Source organism: Ammodytes marinus (genome assembly GCF_949987685.1).
Source record: "Ammodytes marinus genome assembly, chromosome: 8".
Lineage (NCBI taxonomy): Eukaryota > Metazoa > Chordata > Actinopteri > Uranoscopiformes > Ammodytidae > Ammodytes > Ammodytes marinus.
In genome coordinates this window covers 14,908,726-14,928,428 of record NC_137212.1, presented here as the reverse complement: position 1 = coordinate 14,928,428, position 19,703 = coordinate 14,908,726, and the positions used below count along the sequence as shown (strand labels likewise).

Genomic DNA, 19,703 nt, shown 5'->3' with positions numbered 1-19,703 from the left:
CTATTAGTGTGTACCATAACGCCACCATTCACTTTGTACTAGCATCTCAACGATACTCCATGTCTAGACTTTATATATTAAGTCTGTTTTGAGCTACACGGTTACATAACTATCTCAGAGGGTGTTTTCCATTGAGTTTGGGTAGTGAGGACAGAGGACTATTTATGAACTTAATTTATCATGTATGACTATTACATTTCATTCGTAATACACTGATAAGTCTTTCATCCTGTTTTGCCCTAATACATATATTTCCAAATATCGTTTTCTTATGAACTATGGAAACTGATAATTCAATAATCTGTTCCCTCCATCCATGAAGAAATATTATTTCTTATGCAGGGACATTATGTTCCAATTAGACTTTCAATTAAGTAAAAACATGTCTTCGATCTTCAACCATTTTTTTAATGAACTGTCAAGCAATGCCACTTTTAATCCAAGAGCATGTGGTCTGACTTAAAACTCGGCACACTCTTGATCTATAGGATCCTTTTTTTTCTGGCCCTTTCCCATGTCATTTTTCTTGTCACAGGATTGGAGCTCACTTAAAGTCCTTGTAGACCTGAATTAACAAAACTGTTATTTCAGAAGAGACTTGTGGCCCTCACTGCAGGGTTGACAGACATACTCTCAAAATCTTGCTTCAGTAGTCTCGATCTCGACTCTCTCACCCAGATGTCAGGTACCGAATTGTAATATAAAAAGTTAGTTTCACGTATGTTCTTTCCACCAGCAAGTTGTTAAGAGGGTATGGTTAGGGTAAGTATGTTAAGAACTGGTTGAGAGGGAGTTTTTAGCTGTTCAGACAGAATGAGGAACGGCAGGTGGTCATAGATTTTTAGTAAGGTCAGTGGCCACGGTGATTAACAGCCTGATTATCCCATTATGGGGAACAAAGCTTGGCTATAATACCCCATGAGTAGGAGGGGAAGTGATAAAGAAAGCGCATTGAGTGCAGAGCATGATGGCAACAAAACACTTTTTCCTCCAAATGCTTCCATGAATTATAGACCTCTGTCATTAGGTCATGGCTCATTGTTCACGTTTTCCTTTTTGTCTGTGTCGAAGAACAGGACAGAAAGGGAAAGGAGAATATGTCTAGTCTGAGCTTTCCTGGAGTTGGCGCAGCTTCGCTCAAAAGGGATCTTAACTTTGATCAGATGATACTTAGCAAATAACAATATTGACAGACAATATTGAGAGACAGGATTGTTCATCCTCAATAATTCTTCTTCCATCTCTCTCTCCTGACTGAGCTTGGTGCCGCATTTAGTTTGCCTCGCTCTGACAACGTCAGGTAGCCTACAGCTGGTATCACACCGGTTGCGCTTTGAAAGGTCAGCGGCAAACTAGGTCAAAGTTCAAATAATTTGATAATTTATTTAATTGTGGGGGTAAATTTGTATTTTAACAATTTTTATATTTATAATATATAACTTGTATATCTGAATATTAATATTTGCTGACAACATATATTACAGTTTGAAAATACTTATGCAAAAAAAAACTAAAACTAAATTAACAAACGAGTATTTGAATACTCAAATAATTCGGGCCCGCCCTAAAAATTACTTTGATACATGACTGCAGAACATTCTACTGTTGACATACAATGAGGCGTGACAGAGGAGTTGATACAATGAATCTGTGATGATCTATTAATATTTTGTCATTTCCAAACTGGATTTTCTGAATCCAACTTTGCCAATTAGCTTTTTTTGTCCCTTGGGAACTAAATGTCTTTTGGGTTTTGGACTGTTGGTTGGATAAAACAAGCTATTTGAAGAAGACACCCTGGGCTGTGAGAGATACATGTGATTGGCATTTTTGAGTGTCTTCTATTCTTTTTACAGACCAACTTATGTATTTATTGAGAGAAAAACTAACAAGCAGATCCGTACAAATATTCATTTTGCTTAAGGCATAATTATTAATAAAACTAACCCTGATAGTCCGATTGAAGACATTGATGAATTCAGTCAGAAAGCTCACAGCATAGTCAAATAAATGTCAAAACAATGAATTGTGTCTATGGATACACACCATAGACACAATGCCTACATATGCCTTACGCTGTGTTGAAGCTGTGCTTGATATTTGATCCAAATTTGCTTTTGTACTCTAATATTTGTTCATGTTTTCCACCACTGTTGTGGTTTTTGTATCGTGCTTTCCAGGAACTGTGATGATTGTCATGTTTAATCTTGTAGTTTTGAAAATAGATTAACAGCTGCCTTCCTTGTTTGTTTTTTTCCCCCATGCCAGCTTTGCTTATTGATACAATAGCAGACTAATCAAATCAGAGACAACAATGTGGCTTTATGCTGGGCTGGAGGAATCTATAAATACCTCTGAAGTCATGCTGACTCTTACAGACCCTACCATGGTCCTCTATTCTCCAGCAAAAACACAGTTTTCTCCTGTTATCCAACAGTCGAAAGGTGATTGTTGTTTATTCGACTACTGTTTTTAATGGGAAATATGTGGGAGATCATTTTATGCCATTTGAAACGGGAATACCAAGGCTTGTGAGTGACTGGGAATCAGGAGTGGGACTCACCTGACTGGTCTTTTCATATACTGCGGCTATGAGGTCATGATAATTTACCAAGGCATAGCTAGCCTTGTCATGTGGACACCTACAGGGTCATCAGACACTGTGGGAAATATATTAGAGGCAACGAAGCGAATAATTAACAGGGATGGGAATGGGATTAGCAACCACAGAAGTCCACAGAACCTGGTGGGAGCAGGAAGGTCTGAATTTAAGATGTAATGAGGAAGAACTACAGTGTGTTGGTCATTTTCTAACATCTTTATTATTGTGGACATGACCTCAATATATGAACGCAGGTATATTGAGGTATTTGATGTGCTAGCAGTTTATTGTTGAACTGGTTTACTTACAACTGAACTTTGGACAGTATCTCAAAGTTTTAAACCATTTAAACCCAGGGTTATTCAGAGGCCAATCCAATAAATTTAACACACTGTTTTCTTTTGTCAGTTTGCAGTCATTAATCTTTCAGATGAAGTCTGTAGCATATCTACATTATCCGGTACTTGATAATAGGGCTGGGCGATATGGACCAAATCTTATATCACGATATAGGTAATTTTATATCACGATATGGATATATATCGCGGTATAGTATTTTTCCTTTAAATTCAATGGATTACAATAACCGTACTGAACTTTAATCACATTAGATTATTTTCATCTTTTGCTTGGAACTTAAATTTCCATACAAAAGAAAAACTGGTGCAAAATACCACACCAGTCTGGCTTTAGTCAGTCAGTGCAAAATAAAAATGACAGCATCAACCAAATAGCCTACATTTTCCAATTGATAGTAGCCTATATCAAAATAATGAAAGACTTGAATTTTCCTGCAGTATTTGCTCATCTTCATTTAAGAAAGCTGTCAAAATTAACTAATGAGCAAATGTCTGGTAATACTTTAACTCCAGCTTCAACACAAATAATATTTTCAAGTTTGACATGTTTTAAAGTTACATAAAACCAGCCTTGCTGGCTGTCTCCAACAATAACAGCACGGGGGTGAAGCCCGAGTAGGCTAAAGATGTCATTATTAGCCAGCTAGCTCACGAGAGCTAACCCATCTAGTTTGCGTTTAAAACAAGCCAACTCTGCGTCACGGCAACAGCACGCTGAAGCAGCAAGCAAGTTTCCTTTGCCCGATGACATTTTTGACCGTTAAAACCAGCTGCTCTGCCACCGTGACACGGAGTTGGTTTGTTAACTGTAGTGATGGCGCACCGGAGGTAGACAGCTAGAGCAACAGATGAGGCTTCTTCTGTTGAGGGTAGAGAAGCTGTATTGCAGCCCAGAACTCTGCTGCAGAGCCCCCGTGTGGCGCGGCGGTGTAACTGCAGTGTAACTGCAGTGTAACTGTAGGGACTCGGAGGGACAGCTGCCTCCCGCTCTATCTATGCTCCCGCCATATGAACTTTTTTTTCCCGTGGTATAAACGGTATGGCCAAATCTCTCCCGGTAGACACTTTCATATCGTCCACGATATGATATCGTCATATCGCCCAGCCCTACTTGATAAGAACGTGCATGATAAGTTTGTGCTTTCTAAATGAACACCAGTGAACAATAACTTGGCACGTGCTTTGACATTACCTATAGGCTTGTCAAATTCTTCTGCTTGAGCTCAACACACATTTACCCTTAATGTTTTCTCTTGGGATGATCAGTTACTGGTTTTTGAAAGTCTCTCTGAGCTCACTCCGGTACATTATAGTCAATATTTATTGTTTGTTGTTGTTTATCCCCCTCCACCAGGGTTCCAGGTTGGTGTGGTGATAGAGCAAGCTAATTGCAGGGAGAAGGACCGCCTGGGGCTTCGTGTCCCTGGCTCTAAAGGTAGGAGCATGCCTAAACTTTAGTAACTTTAAAAAAAAAAAGTTTTTAAACCTGTTTGATTCTCCTGGTTTGCCAATGAGATGCAGCTTACAGATGTGAATGTTTCACACTGACTGAATTATACACACTATTGACGTGTCCACATGCAATAACTTGGCGGTGACAACAAGTATCTCCAATTCTCTGTTTTGGGCATTGGCTGAGCTTGAGCTATTTTTCCTTATTTCCTTGTGTCAAGGACATTTTATTGTTCTGCCGCTTCTTGTAGTTCTTTTAATGTCCTATTTAGCCAGATCACCATCTTCAGCCATGTCATTCCTAAAAATCCTCCTTCAAATGGCCAGACACCCAGGTTGTAAACATTGCTGGAATGTAACTTATTTATCTATTGTATTTTGAGGTTCTTGTACTTGAGTATTTCCAATTTATGCAATTTTATTCTTAAACTCCACGTTGCTGAGGCAAATATTGTACTTTATTACACCAGAATTTCCGACCAGTTTTATATACCAGATACTTTTCAGATACATTTTGGTGATTTTGAACTTTTACCCCTCAATGGTTTAGTTTGAAAATGCATTGTCACAAAGTAGGGCTGTGTTCTTGACTTTTGAACTACAGCAATGAAATGCACCAACTTAGGGCGACTCACACTAGGCAAGTTTGCCTGTTCCGTGCTCCAGCAAACGTAAGTAGGCAACTGTTTCCTTATCACCGGACCTCCGAGACCCGCTGTGTGTTGTTTTGGGTCCGTCTCCACCGCCATGCGTAAAGGCAGCATTATAACAGCTGACGGGAGGAAAAAGAAAAAAATCATCTGACGAACGTGAATAAACACTGCGGGCCTTAAGGCAGCGGTCAAGAAAACCTTTTTGCTTCGCTTTTTGCTGCTCTCACCTTTTTATCTCTCTCCCTCTTTTATAAGCCCACACCTAGGCCTACACACACGTAAATTCTCATTCATTTTATGTTGAAGTCCAAGTGATGGGCAATTCTGGTGCCGACTAGTAAGGCAGCGGACGTTTAACAAACTATGCATCCTTAATAAATTCACATCAGGAATGCCGCCTGTGCGCTTGCTTGTGCGCGTGTCATCTCATTAGCATCTGTACCGTGCCCGGGCACACGTCTCCCAAGTGTGTCGTGGCCGAGGAAGTGTTCGTGCTGGAGTGCGGATGGCATGCTCACACTAGCCAAACCATCTAGACTTTAGGGGGCAAACGTGCTCGGGCACGGAACAGATGGCCTAGTGTGAGTGCACCCTTACAGATTAACCTGAGTAGTTTTACTTTTGATACTAAAGTAAATTTAGCTGATACTACCTAGTACATATTTTTTAGGTTTTTAAGACAGGACTTTTTCCTGTGGCGTTGTCTTTTCACAATGTTATTTTGCTTGCACAAAGGATCTATACCTCTTTCACCACTTGTTGTAAATCCCCTGTAGTTGATGGTACTTCTAATTTACTGACTAGCTATGTGAAGGAACATAAGTAGAACCTGAAACCCAACACAGCTGGTTTATGTATGGGAGTTGGGACAAGGGCTTATTGTGTATTATTTTATAATCAAATTGTTTCTGCCCTTGGACATTCAGCTAAATTAAATTATAACTTCACACTTGTTTCCAGCCTGAGTTAAAAAGTAACACATTGGTTGGCTTGTCTGGCTCCTCAACAAGCAAGTTTCAACTTTGGCCTATTGTGTTTTTGAACCCTGTAATTATGGAACCCTCCATGTTTTCGGAGGTTAAGGCTCTCTTGTGATCTGAACAGATGATTTAAACATTGGTTAACAGAAACCGCATAAGTTGGTGCTTTAAAATCCTTTGTGGGTGCTGTTTTTATTGGTGTTATCAGTGAGTAATCTTTCCAGGATTGCATTCTTGTTAAAGTGTATCCATGAGCCATTTCCAGTCATAGCGGAGATTTGGGAGGGAACATTCTTGTCGCACTGCACCCACTGCCTAGCGCCGGCCAGGGGGCTGCTATTGTAAAATACTAGGAAGGGCTTGGTCCTAAGCAAAATATCCCGCTGTATGCCATAGAAATGTCCACCCGGGTGCAGCTGGCAGATAACATCGGAGTGTGGGTAGCAGTGATTCAGGATCAGTGGGCGTTCTAGAGTAGTCGGGGCAGAAACACTGTGGCCCCTATTGGCCCCATGCCCTGACGCACCATGTGAGTGCTCCACAGGGATAACTGGGGTCAGTGTTCTAACTTTCCCTGTTTTTTATGTCACTACATGTGGTTTTTGTGTGTGTGAAATGTGTCTAAATCCCATTCTGCCTCTATGACCTTTAACACCAAAGACATGACATTTACAAATAACAAAGAGATCTAACAAAGCAACATCAATTTTTTGAGCTCTCAATGTTTGATTGGTGGCTAATTGGGTTAAACAGTCTGACAACATACAGCTTTTGTTCAAGTGTGTCTGTAACAATGAGCTATTACCTTAACAAACAGGCTAAGGCTCAAACATGCTTGCCCCAGAAGTTCCAGTGAAATCCTGAGTTTATCTTTTTTTCATCAACTCCTGCCCTTGAAGCCTTTAGTCCTAATTAACCTCTCTTTCATTCTATTTGCTCAGTCTGTCCCCACACACATTCAGATTCACTGTTTTCTCTCTGTAACTCAAAGTAACCTGTGAGAGCTTGAATTGAGTTGAATTCCTATTCTTCGATGTGCTATTGAACATTAACTAAGTGCACGCACCAGTCTCCTAAAGTCTTTGAACATTTTCCGTAATGTTAGTAATCTGTAACTCGTTGAAAATAAATGCAGTCGTACATTTTAGCCAATGTCCGATTTAAATAACCAGCGATGTGTTTGTTGTGAGAGCATGGCGGCCTAATCAGATTTTAGGGGCTACTAATGCCACTCAAGCTCCCCCCTCTCTTTTGACTCTGTACAACTAGATTTTTATACCATATTCTATGGTAATTGGCTGCACAGTAATAATGCCCAATCCTTTTTGAGAGTAATCCCAATCTATGAAGTTATGTTTAATGTATGCATTATTTTGTTACCATAAAGAAGCAGAGTTAATTGCATCAAATAATGAAATGTTTCCTCTTTCTGGCTATGTTTGCACCATTATGTTATATTAAGGAACCTAATAATATGTGATACATGTGTTCATGGCAAATGCACAGCATTTTCCTCACATTACTCTTTTGCATAACTAGAAAGTATCTTGTGACGACGTCTTGGGGCATCTGGCCCTCTGGTGTCGAGGCATTGTTTTCATTTGTGGAGTTAAAATGTTTTTCCACACTCTAGCACTGACTTTTTGTCCGTTGTGTTTGCAGTGACTAAGGGAGGGGCTTTGCAAACCGTTCTGCAGCATGGAGAAGGAAGACCTGAAGGTCCTCAACAAAGGGGAAGAGGAGGAGATGGTATGCCTTTTTTATAATTTTTTTTTAAAATCATTGTATATAAGTGCCTGTCAGTACCTTCAGATCTATCATGCTGCACTGCTTTTTCTCCTTCCGCCCTTAAGGAGCTGCAGGGCTACCGCCTATGTCGTTGGCGGCTTACCCTGGTGGGCCTCGGGGTGCTGTGCACAGGGGGCTTCCTCCTCCTGCTGCTCTACTGGATGCCAGAGTGGTGTGTCAAATCCACCTGCACCCGCACCACAGCCCGTGATGCAGAAGTGGTATTGTTGCGCTCCACGGTAAGTTCCCAGTTTAACTGCAATGATCAATCGATTAGTCGATCGACATAAATTAATCTGCAACTGCTTAGAAAATGGAATTGATTTCAGTCATTTTTATAGCAGAAATGCCAAATATTGTCTAGTTTCATCTTCTCAAGTGTGTGGATTCATTATTTTTTTTATAATTTTTTTACTGGACATTGCCAAACAAGGTCATTGGATGGTAAACACATTTACCACCCACTAGAAAAAATATAACTTGAATTAATATATTTGTAGTACTGTATCAAACATCTACTTGGTATAATACAATTTTTGTGTCACTTACATCTAAAGAATCTAGTGAAATTACTGTATATGGTTGCCATTTGACACCGACAGTCCCTATTAGTAGTTTAATAGAGATACTTCCAGGGTTTCTTTTTCAAAGCAGTTAATCACCGAGTTAAGTAAGAGGGCATCAAGTCCAATTGCCGTCAGGCGAAGCTTGGCATGTGGTAAACGCAAGAGATATAAACCTCAAGCTCATGTGCTTCTAAAGCTATGAGTGAATACAGCGGATGTATTGTAGGTGCACAGTAAATACATTGACTGGTTCCTGCAGTCACACCAGCAGGAATGCACAGATAATTTGTTCCAACAGTGTATCCATACCATAACAGCATGTGTGCTTTCGGTGTGTGTACGTTTGTCTATGTGGGACTGAACTCCCCTCTGTCCATGTTGGTCTCATACTTGTGTTCATGCGTTCGCATTCATTAGGGTTGTGTTCTATATCGATCTGTCTGTCTATCTATCTATCTGCAGCTTAATAAATGTACTAAAAAGGGAAGAAGGACTGTTTCTTAGTAATGAAAGGGGTTTCTTTTGAATGTAGGTTCTTAGAAGTCTAGTTCTGGAACTTTGTGTTAATTCTCTACATTAGGACGAGTTCCGCCGTTGGTTCCTGGCCAAGGTGCGAGTGATGCTGGCCCCAGGGAGCAACCCCTTCCACAGCCTGGAGACCCAGACCACCTCCCCCTCCCCTCCTCCCTCTCCCTCCTCCCCCACTTCCCCACCCCTGGCCAATGGACATACCCCCCACTCCTCTGACAGCAGCCCCGCTCAGGAGCTCAGCATGAGATATGCCGACTACCAGCCGACACAGGTAGGCGTCCGCGCTATACTGCATTAACTAATGGCAACTGCCAGACTGGCAACCACCAGGTGGTGCATGGTTTAGAGGTCGTTAGAGGGGTTTCCCCTTTTAAATTGACTTTGTTTCCTACCTTTGTTCCAGTAATGCTGACATGTGTCGAATCAATGTCTAAAGCCCCTTTTACACAGCCAGTGAAAGCCGGGAATATGCCGGCCTTTCGGCCCTCCGCCCTGCTGTATAAATGCGACAGTTGCGGAACGAGGGAAGAAAGGTGCGAGAGATTGTTCCGGGAATTTTACTACCTCGGGGGGTAGTAAGATTCCCGACACAATCAGTTCCGCCTCTCTGTTTAAATGCTCTAGCTTGTTGTTGCGGAACAGGAGGGCGTTTGACGTTCCATAGTCTATGTTCTAAACATGCGACCATGTTAGCAATTGAAGGACGTGTGTAACCACGGCGGCCTGATGTCCCGTAAAAATCACCAAATAAAAGGAACGTGTATAATCTAGCTGATCATAAGGTCCGTTGCTCAATCCAAACCCCCGCGCTTCATTTTGCAGAGTATGAGTCTATTTCTGCCCAGGAGAAGTTGTACAATGGGAAAGCTAGGCTAGGCTAAGTAAGGGATAAAGTATAGCGAACGGGTCACTTGCTAGAAATAAAGACCGACAAGCTGAAGCAGGAGCCCGACGCGCAGCGCAGGGCTCTTGTTCAGCTTGAATGTCGACCTAGTAACGGGGGAATAGTCTGCTCGCCCCGCTAAACTGTCTGCTTCAGCTGACTGAAGGCTCCGGCTCAGCTGTTAGCCACAGAGCTACTGTTTTGCTAACACATTCCGCCGCCGCTATTATTATCCTAAGTCTGAGCGTATATCCACACTTCATTTCTGTCTACAGTAACGTGACTTCACACACTGTGTGTATGTGTATGTTTATGTCTGATTGGCAGATCTCTGCCCTCACAAAGAGACTCGCTCACAACCAACCTGTCACACACACACACACACACAGAGGTGAAGCGGTCGGATTGATTTAGTCAGTTTGGTTAACTGTCCCAGTGATGTTGGACTCAGCGCGTAGCGAGATCAACTGGCACATCGTGGGGACAGTAAAATACGGCCCTCTTACTGCAAGCTCCAGCACTTCTGCTCTCAATTCACCGGCCAGTGTTGTTGTAAAGCAGCTGACCGGCGCGGCGCTAAATGTTTACGTCACACCTGACGCTGTTTACAAGCACCTCTTTCATTCCGGAGCGCTGTGTAAAAGGGACTACTGATGCGCCAGCAGGCCGGCGTTGCTTGGTTCTGTGTAAATAACACAGAAGCAAGCAAAGCCGGCATTTTGGAGTGATGTTGTTCCGTCAATATGCCGCAATCTCTGTGTAAAAGGGGCTTAAGGCAACTTTGCTTCTTTCCTCTGCCCCTCCCCAATTTTATTTCCCTCAGATTCGTTACTTTACCTTCCATAGCACAAAGTATTATTGGAACGACGGAATGCAGAACTTTGAATTTTTAAAGTAAGCAGCCTTTTTTATCTCCATAAATGATACTATTTTTATACCAGTTTTGCACTTTCCCTTACAGTAAACTAAAGAGTTTTATACAGTTATACACAACAGTAATGAATCTGCACTGTCAAGATTGTTAAGTGCTGTTTGTTTGACCTGGTTTTCCCCGAACAGCGGCCTGGAGGATCTGCAGGTCAGCTGCTCCACGCTACACATGGAGCACAGTACAGGCCTGACCAGAAACCAGCGCGAGTACAGGTAACATCTCACCTGTCTGAAGGATCATTCTCAAAACCTCAGACAGCCAGTCAGGGTCCCTAGGCCTGTTGGCCAGGGACCGTATTCACAAAACATTTTATCTTAGCGCTAAGAGTACTCCTAAGGAGCACTAAAAGTTCTTAGTAAGGAGTAATTTCTTAAAACCTATTCACAAAGCTGATAAGACCAACTTTTACTAAGGAATGGGAGGGACTCCTTAGCTAAGACTAGAGGGCGGTGTTGACCCTGTTGCTATGGATGATGTCATGTTCATACCTTCTATGCCCACAGTGATTGGCTGAGAAGGAATGAGAGCTAAGAGTGAATTTATGATGGAAACACTGTGGGAGATATCCATATCGTGTCGCTGTATTAAAGTAAAGAGTTTTTATATACAATTAATGACAAGTGACACTGATTTAACATGAAACCAAGATACTGCAGGGTTTCCCACACATTTGTTCACAATTAACCTACAATAGTGCCACGTAGGTCTATTCATTTAAAATTTTACACTGATTTGAATCGGAAAAAGTATCCTCATTGAACAGCTGCACGCCATGCACTCTCACTGTATTTCTCTCAATGGTGGACTATGCAGCAATAGTCAGACAGTGACAAACCAGGAAATTCACAATTTAGAAACAACAGCCGGCAAAATCGTAAAGTGCATGAGGAAGGAAAAAGGCGAGACACGCAACTATACAGTAGCAGACCTGTGGAACGGAGGAGATGCTGGGTAGTGCCACATATAGGCCTACTCTAGTAGGAAATTAAACCCAAACGTGACACCAACAGTAACTTTCAGTGCATCGTAAACCCAAAGCAACTGGGTATATAAATATATTTATTTTATATAATAAATATAAATGTGTCTATACTTTCTAAATATAGCTTTACTAAGATCATTAAACCCTTACAGCTATTAAAGGTACCTTTTATAAAGCTCACTAGCATTAAATCTCTCCAAAACACCATCAAATGGTTGTCTGTGATTTACTCTTAGACCCTGTTTCCACCTGGCATTAATATGTGGTTCTGAGGAATCCGATCGTTATATGTAAATGTGATATGCTTGTTCACACCTGGCCTTAACAATGCGTCTTCTATGCGCGTTTGCGATCCGGATTCGAATTCCCCGCGCTATATGGAAATCAGCTCGTACATCATTTCCGCTTATACTGTTGTTTTTAAGCGGCGGGGGCAGCAGTGCCCCGCCCTTGCCTAGTCTGCCGGAAATAAAAGAAGAAGAAGAAGAAGTGTTGACCATCCACGACCATAGACATTATAAATTCCTTTATAATGTCTATGGTCACCTCGGCAAGAGTGTGTTTTGGCGAAAATGTGAGCACAGCACTGTTTATTGTGTGGTGTTTTCCTCGTCAATAAATTAATCACTTGGTTACACTGTGTCCCACTGCGTAGCTGCCGCAGCCAGCACTGTTCGCTCACTGTCTCTATTATGAGTTGCACCGAGCCGTCTCTGTGTGTTTACGCCATAGTAGTAAATACACGCTCACAACAACACGGGGGGAATAAATAAAAAAGCGGCTGGTTTGACCGAGCAAAAACGAGAGACCGCTGGCTTGACCACAGTTGGTCGAAAGAATCATTTCCGCCTTGTAGTCACGTCGGCTAGAGTGAAGAGAGTCAGTGTGTTTTGGCGAAAATGTGAGCGCGGCACTGTTTATTGTGGTGTTTTTCCTCGTCATTAAATGAATCAGTTGGCTACACTGTGTCCGACTGCTACGATGTCACGAAGCTGCCGCAGCCAGAGCTGTTCGCTCACTGTCTCTATCAGTTGCACCGAGCCGTCTCTGTGCTCTCAACAACACGGGGGGAATAAATAAAGAAGCGGCTGGTTTGACCAAGCAAAAACAAGAGACCGCTGGCTTGACCACAGTTGTTCCACACATAGACATTATAAAGGATCCATTATGTCTATGTGTTTACCTGCAACGGTGCGCTTTTATGACGTGAATTGTCGCGTGAATGAGTACGAGTTTCCGCCCAGTCACTCGCCGCAGTTGAGTGGGCGGGGCCTAATGTGTATGAGATACACATACGTGTTTCCACTGTTAATGGGTATGTGGATATGTGGTCTCAAACCACCTCCGAATGTGGATAATTTCAATGCGCATTCAATGCGCATTGAGCGTGTTTCCACCTGTAGTTAGCGCGATCGGATCCTAAAAACCACATATTAATGCCAGGTGGAAACAGGGTCTTAGTGACATAGGAGTCCTCTCGAGGACTCCTAGCTTTTTATAGATTTAGGAGCTAGTTTTAGCGCTAAAATGCTTTGTGAATTACACTTATCTTAAAAAGTTAGGAGTCCTAAAATTAGGAGTGAAACGCCCCTTATTTTTGAGAGTTACTCCTAAATCAGCACGTTAGGACCTACTCTTAGCCTTAAAATGTTTTGTGAATACGGCCCCTGATGATTCTGTTTTGTGAGTTTAGTTAAAGTAGCATTTTGCCCGTTTGAAGTTTTCTTCCATCGTCTTTTGTCAGGCCTGATGTCAGCACTGATTCCTCAGAAGTTGCCAGGGCCAGTCAGTCCAGACTAGGGTTGCGTTAAAATGGGGAATTTTGTTAATATTCGTATTAGGGGATTATGGGAATTAACTGGAAACGGGAGTACTTTAAATGAACTGGATCATATCTGAATATAAATATAAACATTGGGCAGACATCCATGCAAATTAATACAATTTAAAAAACATTACATTTCAACAGATGTATGTGTAAGTAGAACCTTTATCAAGTTTTAATTATTTTATTGAACAATCAAACAAAAACATGAATGTTGAGTAAAATATTACTCATCCCCCCAATGAGCTCAAACATGTGGCCTTAATAGTCACAGTGTGCATGTGATTGAGGAATACAATATATTCTCGAGTGTACTTGCATGAAATTGTTTATTTTTTATTTAAACCTTTATTTTTCCAGATAAAACATTAAGAACAGTGTCTTATTTACAATATTGATCTGGTCCAAGAGGCCCCACTAGGAGTAAAGGTACAAATAACAAATACACAAGCATGACTCACTTAAACAAATATAAAACGGATATACAAATGCACAGCCTATGTACAGTAACAAAATAGAAAACACAAAAACACTAAAAACTAGTCGGGACGGGCGTAGAGGTCTGGGGCCGTATTCACAAAACATTTTAAGGCTAAGAGTAGGTCCTAACGTGCTGATTTAGGAGTAACTCTCAAAAATAAGGGGCGTTTCACTCCTAATTTTAGGACTCCTAACTTTTTAAGATAAGTGTAATTCACAAAGCATTTTAGCGCTAAAACTAGCTCCTAAATCTATGAAAAGCTAAGAGTCCTCGAGAGGACTCCTAAGTCACTAAGAGTAAATCACAGACACTCATTTGATGGCATTTTGGAGAGATTTAATGCTAGTGAGCTTTACAAAAGGTAGGCTACCTTAATAGCTGTAAGGGTTTAATGATCTTAGTAAAGCTATGTTTAGAAAGTATAGACACATTTATATTTATTATATTTATATAAAAAAATATGTATTAAGTTCCTTTTCCTGCAGTTGCTTTGGGTTTACGATGCACTGAAAGTTACTGTTGGTGTCACGTTTGGGTTTAATTTGTTACTAGAGTAGGCCCATATGTGGCGCTTCCATCTCCTCCATTCCACAGGTCCGCTACTGTATAGTTGCGTGTCTCGCCTTTTTCCTTCCGCATGCACTTTACGATTTCGCCAGTTGTTGTTTCTAAATTGCGAATTTCCTGGTTTGTCGCTGTCTGACTATTGCGGCATAGTCCGCCGTTGAGGGAAATACAGTGAGAGTGCATGGCGTGCAGCTGTTCAATGAGGATATTTTTTCCGATTCAAATCATTGTAACATTTTAAATGAATAGACCTATGTGGCGCTATTGTAGGTTAATTGTGAACGAATGTGTGGGAAACCCTGCAGTATCTTGGTTTCATGTTAAATCAGTGTCACTTGTCATTAATTGTATATAAAAACTCTTCACTTTAATACAGCGACACGATATGGATATCTCCCACAGTGTTTCTATCATAAACTCACTCTTAGCTCTCATTCCCTCTCAGCCAATCACTGTGGGCATAGAGGGTATGAACATGACATCATCCATAGCAACAGGGTCAACACCGCCCTCTAGTCTTAGCTAAGGAGTCCCTCCCATTCCTTAGTAAAAGTTGATCTTATCAGCTTTGTGAATAGGTTTTAAGAAATTACTCCTTACTAAGAACTTTTAGTGCTCCTTAGGAGTACTCTTAGTGCTAAGATAAAATGTTTTGTGAATACGGCCCCTGGACAGGGTGTAATAAATAAGAAACAACACAAAAATGAAACGAATGTATGCGTGTGTGCGTGCGAGCATGTGTATGCGAGCGGATGCATGTGTCTGGGTGAAAAAAAATAAATAAAAAAGTTGTTGTTTTTATTTTGCAACCCTATTCCAGACATGTGGCAATTACTTTTTATACCGTACACAGCCCAGATCATTACACTGATTTACAAGAGGAGGAACTTATCAGTGAAATCATCCGATTATATTGTTTAGAATAAAAAACCCATACACCCTAACTTTTATTGTTCATTGTTGTGTATCTCTGCTATGTACTGTGTGTGTGTGCCTGTTTGCAAAGATATGAAGGTCTGGTTCACGACACTTGACTCACAAATGTCTCTTTTACCTCTTGTCAGGAAATTGTTCTTCGGAGTGAATGAAATTGCAGTGAAAGTGCCTTCTGTTTTCAAGCTGCTTATCAAAGAGGTAGGGCCCAGTCAGCATTCATGGAGGCAGGATTTTTCTTTTCATTTTCATTTAATAATTTAAAAGGGTGATTTATGCCTTCAGTTCATTTGATAAATTGGGTGTTACTCTTTTATTATGTGCCCTTTTCACAATTTTCTGAAATTTTTATACACCAAACTATTAATCAATTTTAACTGAGACAAATACTCTTTACATTAATAGGTACAATTAATAATAGGATAATTCAAAGGAGTGTTGTACAAAAAAGCAGGATGCTTAAAGCGTGTAGACAGTTGCAAACATTATGTCATATTGTTGTATTGTTGGTTAACTTCCTTCCAAAGCAAATATGTCAAGCAAACACTATCTTCCTATCGTTATTTATGCAAATAATCAGTCACTTGAACTAGCAACAGGATCTATATAAGCAATGCAAATACCTACTTGTGTACTTATGCAATACACTATCCACAGCTAGTGGATATAGAGACCTTTCCAGTTATGTACATACTCTTGAAAGAAAACTATTTGGGATATTCACTTGCACTACATTTACAAAAGGAGTGCTGATTGAGGGTCATAACCAATACAGTTATGTGGGATGTAATTCCCTTACCACTTGAACTCTGTTAAAGCAAAATGTAACACCAATAGATTTCAAGCCACGTGCATAAGTATACATCTTGTTAATGGGAAGTATTGCATACATGCAACCTATGGGAACTTGAGCATTTTGTATTTAGCAGATGTTTCCCCATTACTGTCCTGTTGGCATCATGGATATGTCCTCAATTATACATGTATTTAGTTTATTTTTATGTAGTTGTGTCTTCATGCTCTTCATCCTGAATAGACCACACTGATTTCTCTCTCTCTGTCTCCACCTGCAGGTCCTCAACCCTTTCTACATCTTCCAGCTCTTCAGTGTGATCCTGTGGAGTGCTGACGAGTATTACTACTATGCCGTGGCCATTGTTTTCATGTCGGTCATATCCATAGCTACCTCTCTGTACACCATCAAAAAGGTAAGCTCCACATAAGATTGAGCCTCTTCATCTAACCAGGGCAGCAATGGTGTCCTGATTTTAAAATGAGCCGGGGGGGGGGGGGAATGTAGGAATGCAATTTTAAGAACATTTTGGAGTGTCCCTGGTACAGCCCCAGTGCTAGCCCAGGTCTACGCCCTATCAGACCTCGGTGCCCCACTTGTATCCAATCCAGGGTTTTCAGTATATAGACTCATCTGTACACGGTCTATTGCCCATAGCTTTATGGTTCACAAACTCAGGCAAGAACACCCACGCAGTCACACAGATGACCTGAGAATAAAGAAGCTGTCTAAAGTTTTTCATTTGTCATCTTTGTTCCTCTTTTTTCTTTCCAGCAATACATCATGCTTCACGATATGGTGGCAGCTCACAGTACTGTCCGAGTGTCTGTATGCAGAGCCGACAATGGTTTGTCATTACTTTAGTTTTTCTGTGTATGGTGTCTGTATGATGGTAGAATTACGCAGCATGCATTATTCTATTCTGTGCTATGCTTTTCTGAAAAGTGCCCTCCAATAAGTGTGCATTTAAGAGAATGAGCATAGCATATGCATATATTTAAAAACTCTCTTTAAATGGTCCTGCATAATGGGTGATTATGTCTGCATGGGGGATGAATAAGCAGTGCCTCATCAGGTGTCCTTTCAGCTGTAGCCAATAAATAAATGAATTACAGTGAACAAAATGAAACCTCAGTAAGAAACATTGCTGCATTGTGGAAGGTTGTTTTGTCTGTGCATTCTTCCACTGCACTGGTCCCTGGCTTGTGATGCCTCAGCTTTTTTTCCTGCTGCCCAGAGAGGCATGAGAGATGTGCTGAGCAAGACTCTGGGGCTCTCACACACAAAATATCTCCTACCCCCATCCTCCATCTGCTTCTGTTGGCCCTTTTACACACTTTTCTCCTTTCTTTCACATTTCACATTTTTCAATCTATTACTTTCATTTTCTTACCCAAACTGCTATAGACATGTCTGTATTTTATATGCTGTATACTGTATATATATATATGTATGTATTTTTAATTAAACCTCTCTACTCTCCCATTGATTTCCTGGCAGAAGTCGAAGACATTTTGTCTACTGATCTTGTGCCTGGTGATGTGATGGTCATCCCCAGCAATGGGACCATCATGCCATGTGACGCCGTGCTGGTCAGTGGCACCTGCATCGTCAATGAAAGCATGCTCACGGGTAAGGGCCAAAATCTGAAAATGTAAGTCTGATAGCTTAGGACAGACCCTGTTAGAATATTTGATATCTCTCAAGATCAGCTTAACATGCGATTACAGGAGACACTAAACGCCACAATGTAAATCTCCTGTAAATCCACCCACCGGCCAGTCTTAATATTTACCACTTTTGTCTACCCTCCATCAGGTGAGAGTGTTCCCGTCACAAAAACCAACCTCCCAAACCCAGTGCCAGGGGAGAGAGGGGAGGAGGCCGACGCTGCCTACAGCACAGAGGAGCATAAGAGACACACACTCTTCTGTGGCACCAACGTCATCCAGACCCGCTTCTACACAGGCGAACTGGTCAAGGCTGTGGTGGTCTGCACAGGTACAGTCAAGCCCGAAATGATTAATACCCCTGGCAAATTTTGACTTAAAGTTATTTTTATTCAGCCAGCAATGCGCTCCAACTCTTTCAGGTTGGAGGGTCTCACTGCAACCTCCCTGATCTTTAGTTTCCTCCACAGATTCTCAATTGGATTCAAGTCAGGACTCTGGCTTGGCCACTGTAAAACGTTAATGTGTTTGTCCGCTAACCATTTCTTCACCACTCTTGCTGTGTGTTTTGGGTCGTTGTCTTGCTGAAACGTCCACTGGTGCCCAAGGCCAAGTTTATCTGCCAACTGCCTGATGTTGTTGAGAAGTGTGTGTGTGTGTGGTATATTTACTGTATTACTTTACTTAGAAGTGTTAATGTTCAAATGATCTGTTAAGAGATGTGAATTTCCTAGAGGCTTTTTGTTGAAATGGAAATGGTTAGATATTCAAATGTTTATTTATGTTAAGTTTAACTGAGAGACGGGGCCGCTGATGTAATCCTACAAATGTGCTGACCCCACATGTTAGGACTTGTTGTTTACTGAAATACAAGGGTTTCTTCTGATTAAAAATAAAAAAACTTTAACAATAGTGTATGGATACAATAATATGCAGCATGTCAGTGGTCAGAAATATCCCTTTCATAAAGGAAGCCAGCATACCACATACTAAGCTAAACGTGTTAAATCCACATTTGAACCATGGCAGACCTTTGAAAGGAGTGATAGTTCAAATACTTAAGAAACTCCTCACATCTTCTTCCCCCTAGGTTTCAGCACAGCCAAAGGTCAGCTGGTGCGCTCCATCCTTTACCCCAAACCCACAGACTTCAAGCTGTACCGCGATGCCTACCTCTTCCTGTTGTGTCTGGTGGCTGTGGCTGGAATCGGCTTTGTCTACTCCATCGTCCTCAGTGTCTTGAACAAGGTAATCTAGAGGTGACGAGCAATGTAAGCTAATGCAGTGCTCGTATTTTACGTGTAGTGGATTCAGAGTTTTAAAAATGAGTGAAGAGTGCTAAAAATTAGAGTGCAACTGTGAAAAGATCACATTGTGTACTGTAACATAGAGCATTCACTTGCTCTGTCTTTCTGTTGAGAAAATCATAAACTATACTGTACGTTATCTGTACAAACTAAAATGAACTTCATTTATGGTATATATTTTAAAAACAAATGATCTCCTTCAGAAACTTCATCATTCACAATTAATTAATATGGTTGCACACAGTCACACCTGTAAACTGCCCAGTACAACCACAGTTGTATCCGTTGAATGTTGACCAGCTTACTCTTGCTGACGATGGAAAACCGAACTAAATACTTTTTTGCCCACTAGGGGGCAGAATTAGTCCAAAACAAACTCAGTAGCAGAGGCTTTAGCCAT

General features: G+C 41.2%; 1 protein-coding gene across 2 annotated transcripts in view; it reads left to right on the top strand.

The window, feature by feature from the left end:
* atp13a3 (ATPase 13A3) overlaps window positions 1–19,703 on the top strand; it is a 41,119-nt gene that overhangs the window by 5,582 nt on the left and 15,834 nt on the right. The window contains exons 2-13 of one of the 2 annotated variants that reach the window (XM_080032630.1): window positions 4,316–4,396; window positions 7,709–7,795; window positions 7,900–8,073; window positions 8,981–9,202; window positions 10,638–10,708; window positions 10,874–10,957; window positions 15,665–15,734; window positions 16,607–16,741; window positions 17,101–17,173; window positions 17,827–17,958; window positions 18,145–18,327; window positions 19,087–19,244. In XM_080032630.1, coding sequence (XP_079888756.1) covers window positions 7,745–7,795; window positions 7,900–8,073; window positions 8,981–9,202; window positions 10,638–10,708; window positions 10,874–10,957; window positions 15,665–15,734; window positions 16,607–16,741; window positions 17,101–17,173; window positions 17,827–17,958; window positions 18,145–18,327; window positions 19,087–19,244 — 1,353 coding nt within the window. In that variant the 5' untranslated portion in view covers window positions 4,316–4,396; window positions 7,709–7,744. The remainder of the gene's footprint in view (window positions 1–4,315; window positions 4,397–7,708; window positions 7,796–7,899; window positions 8,074–8,980; window positions 9,203–10,637; window positions 10,709–10,873; window positions 10,958–15,664; window positions 15,735–16,606; window positions 16,742–17,100; window positions 17,174–17,826; window positions 17,959–18,144; window positions 18,328–19,086; window positions 19,245–19,703) is intronic. The other variant, XM_080032631.1, reaches the window with a different exon arrangement.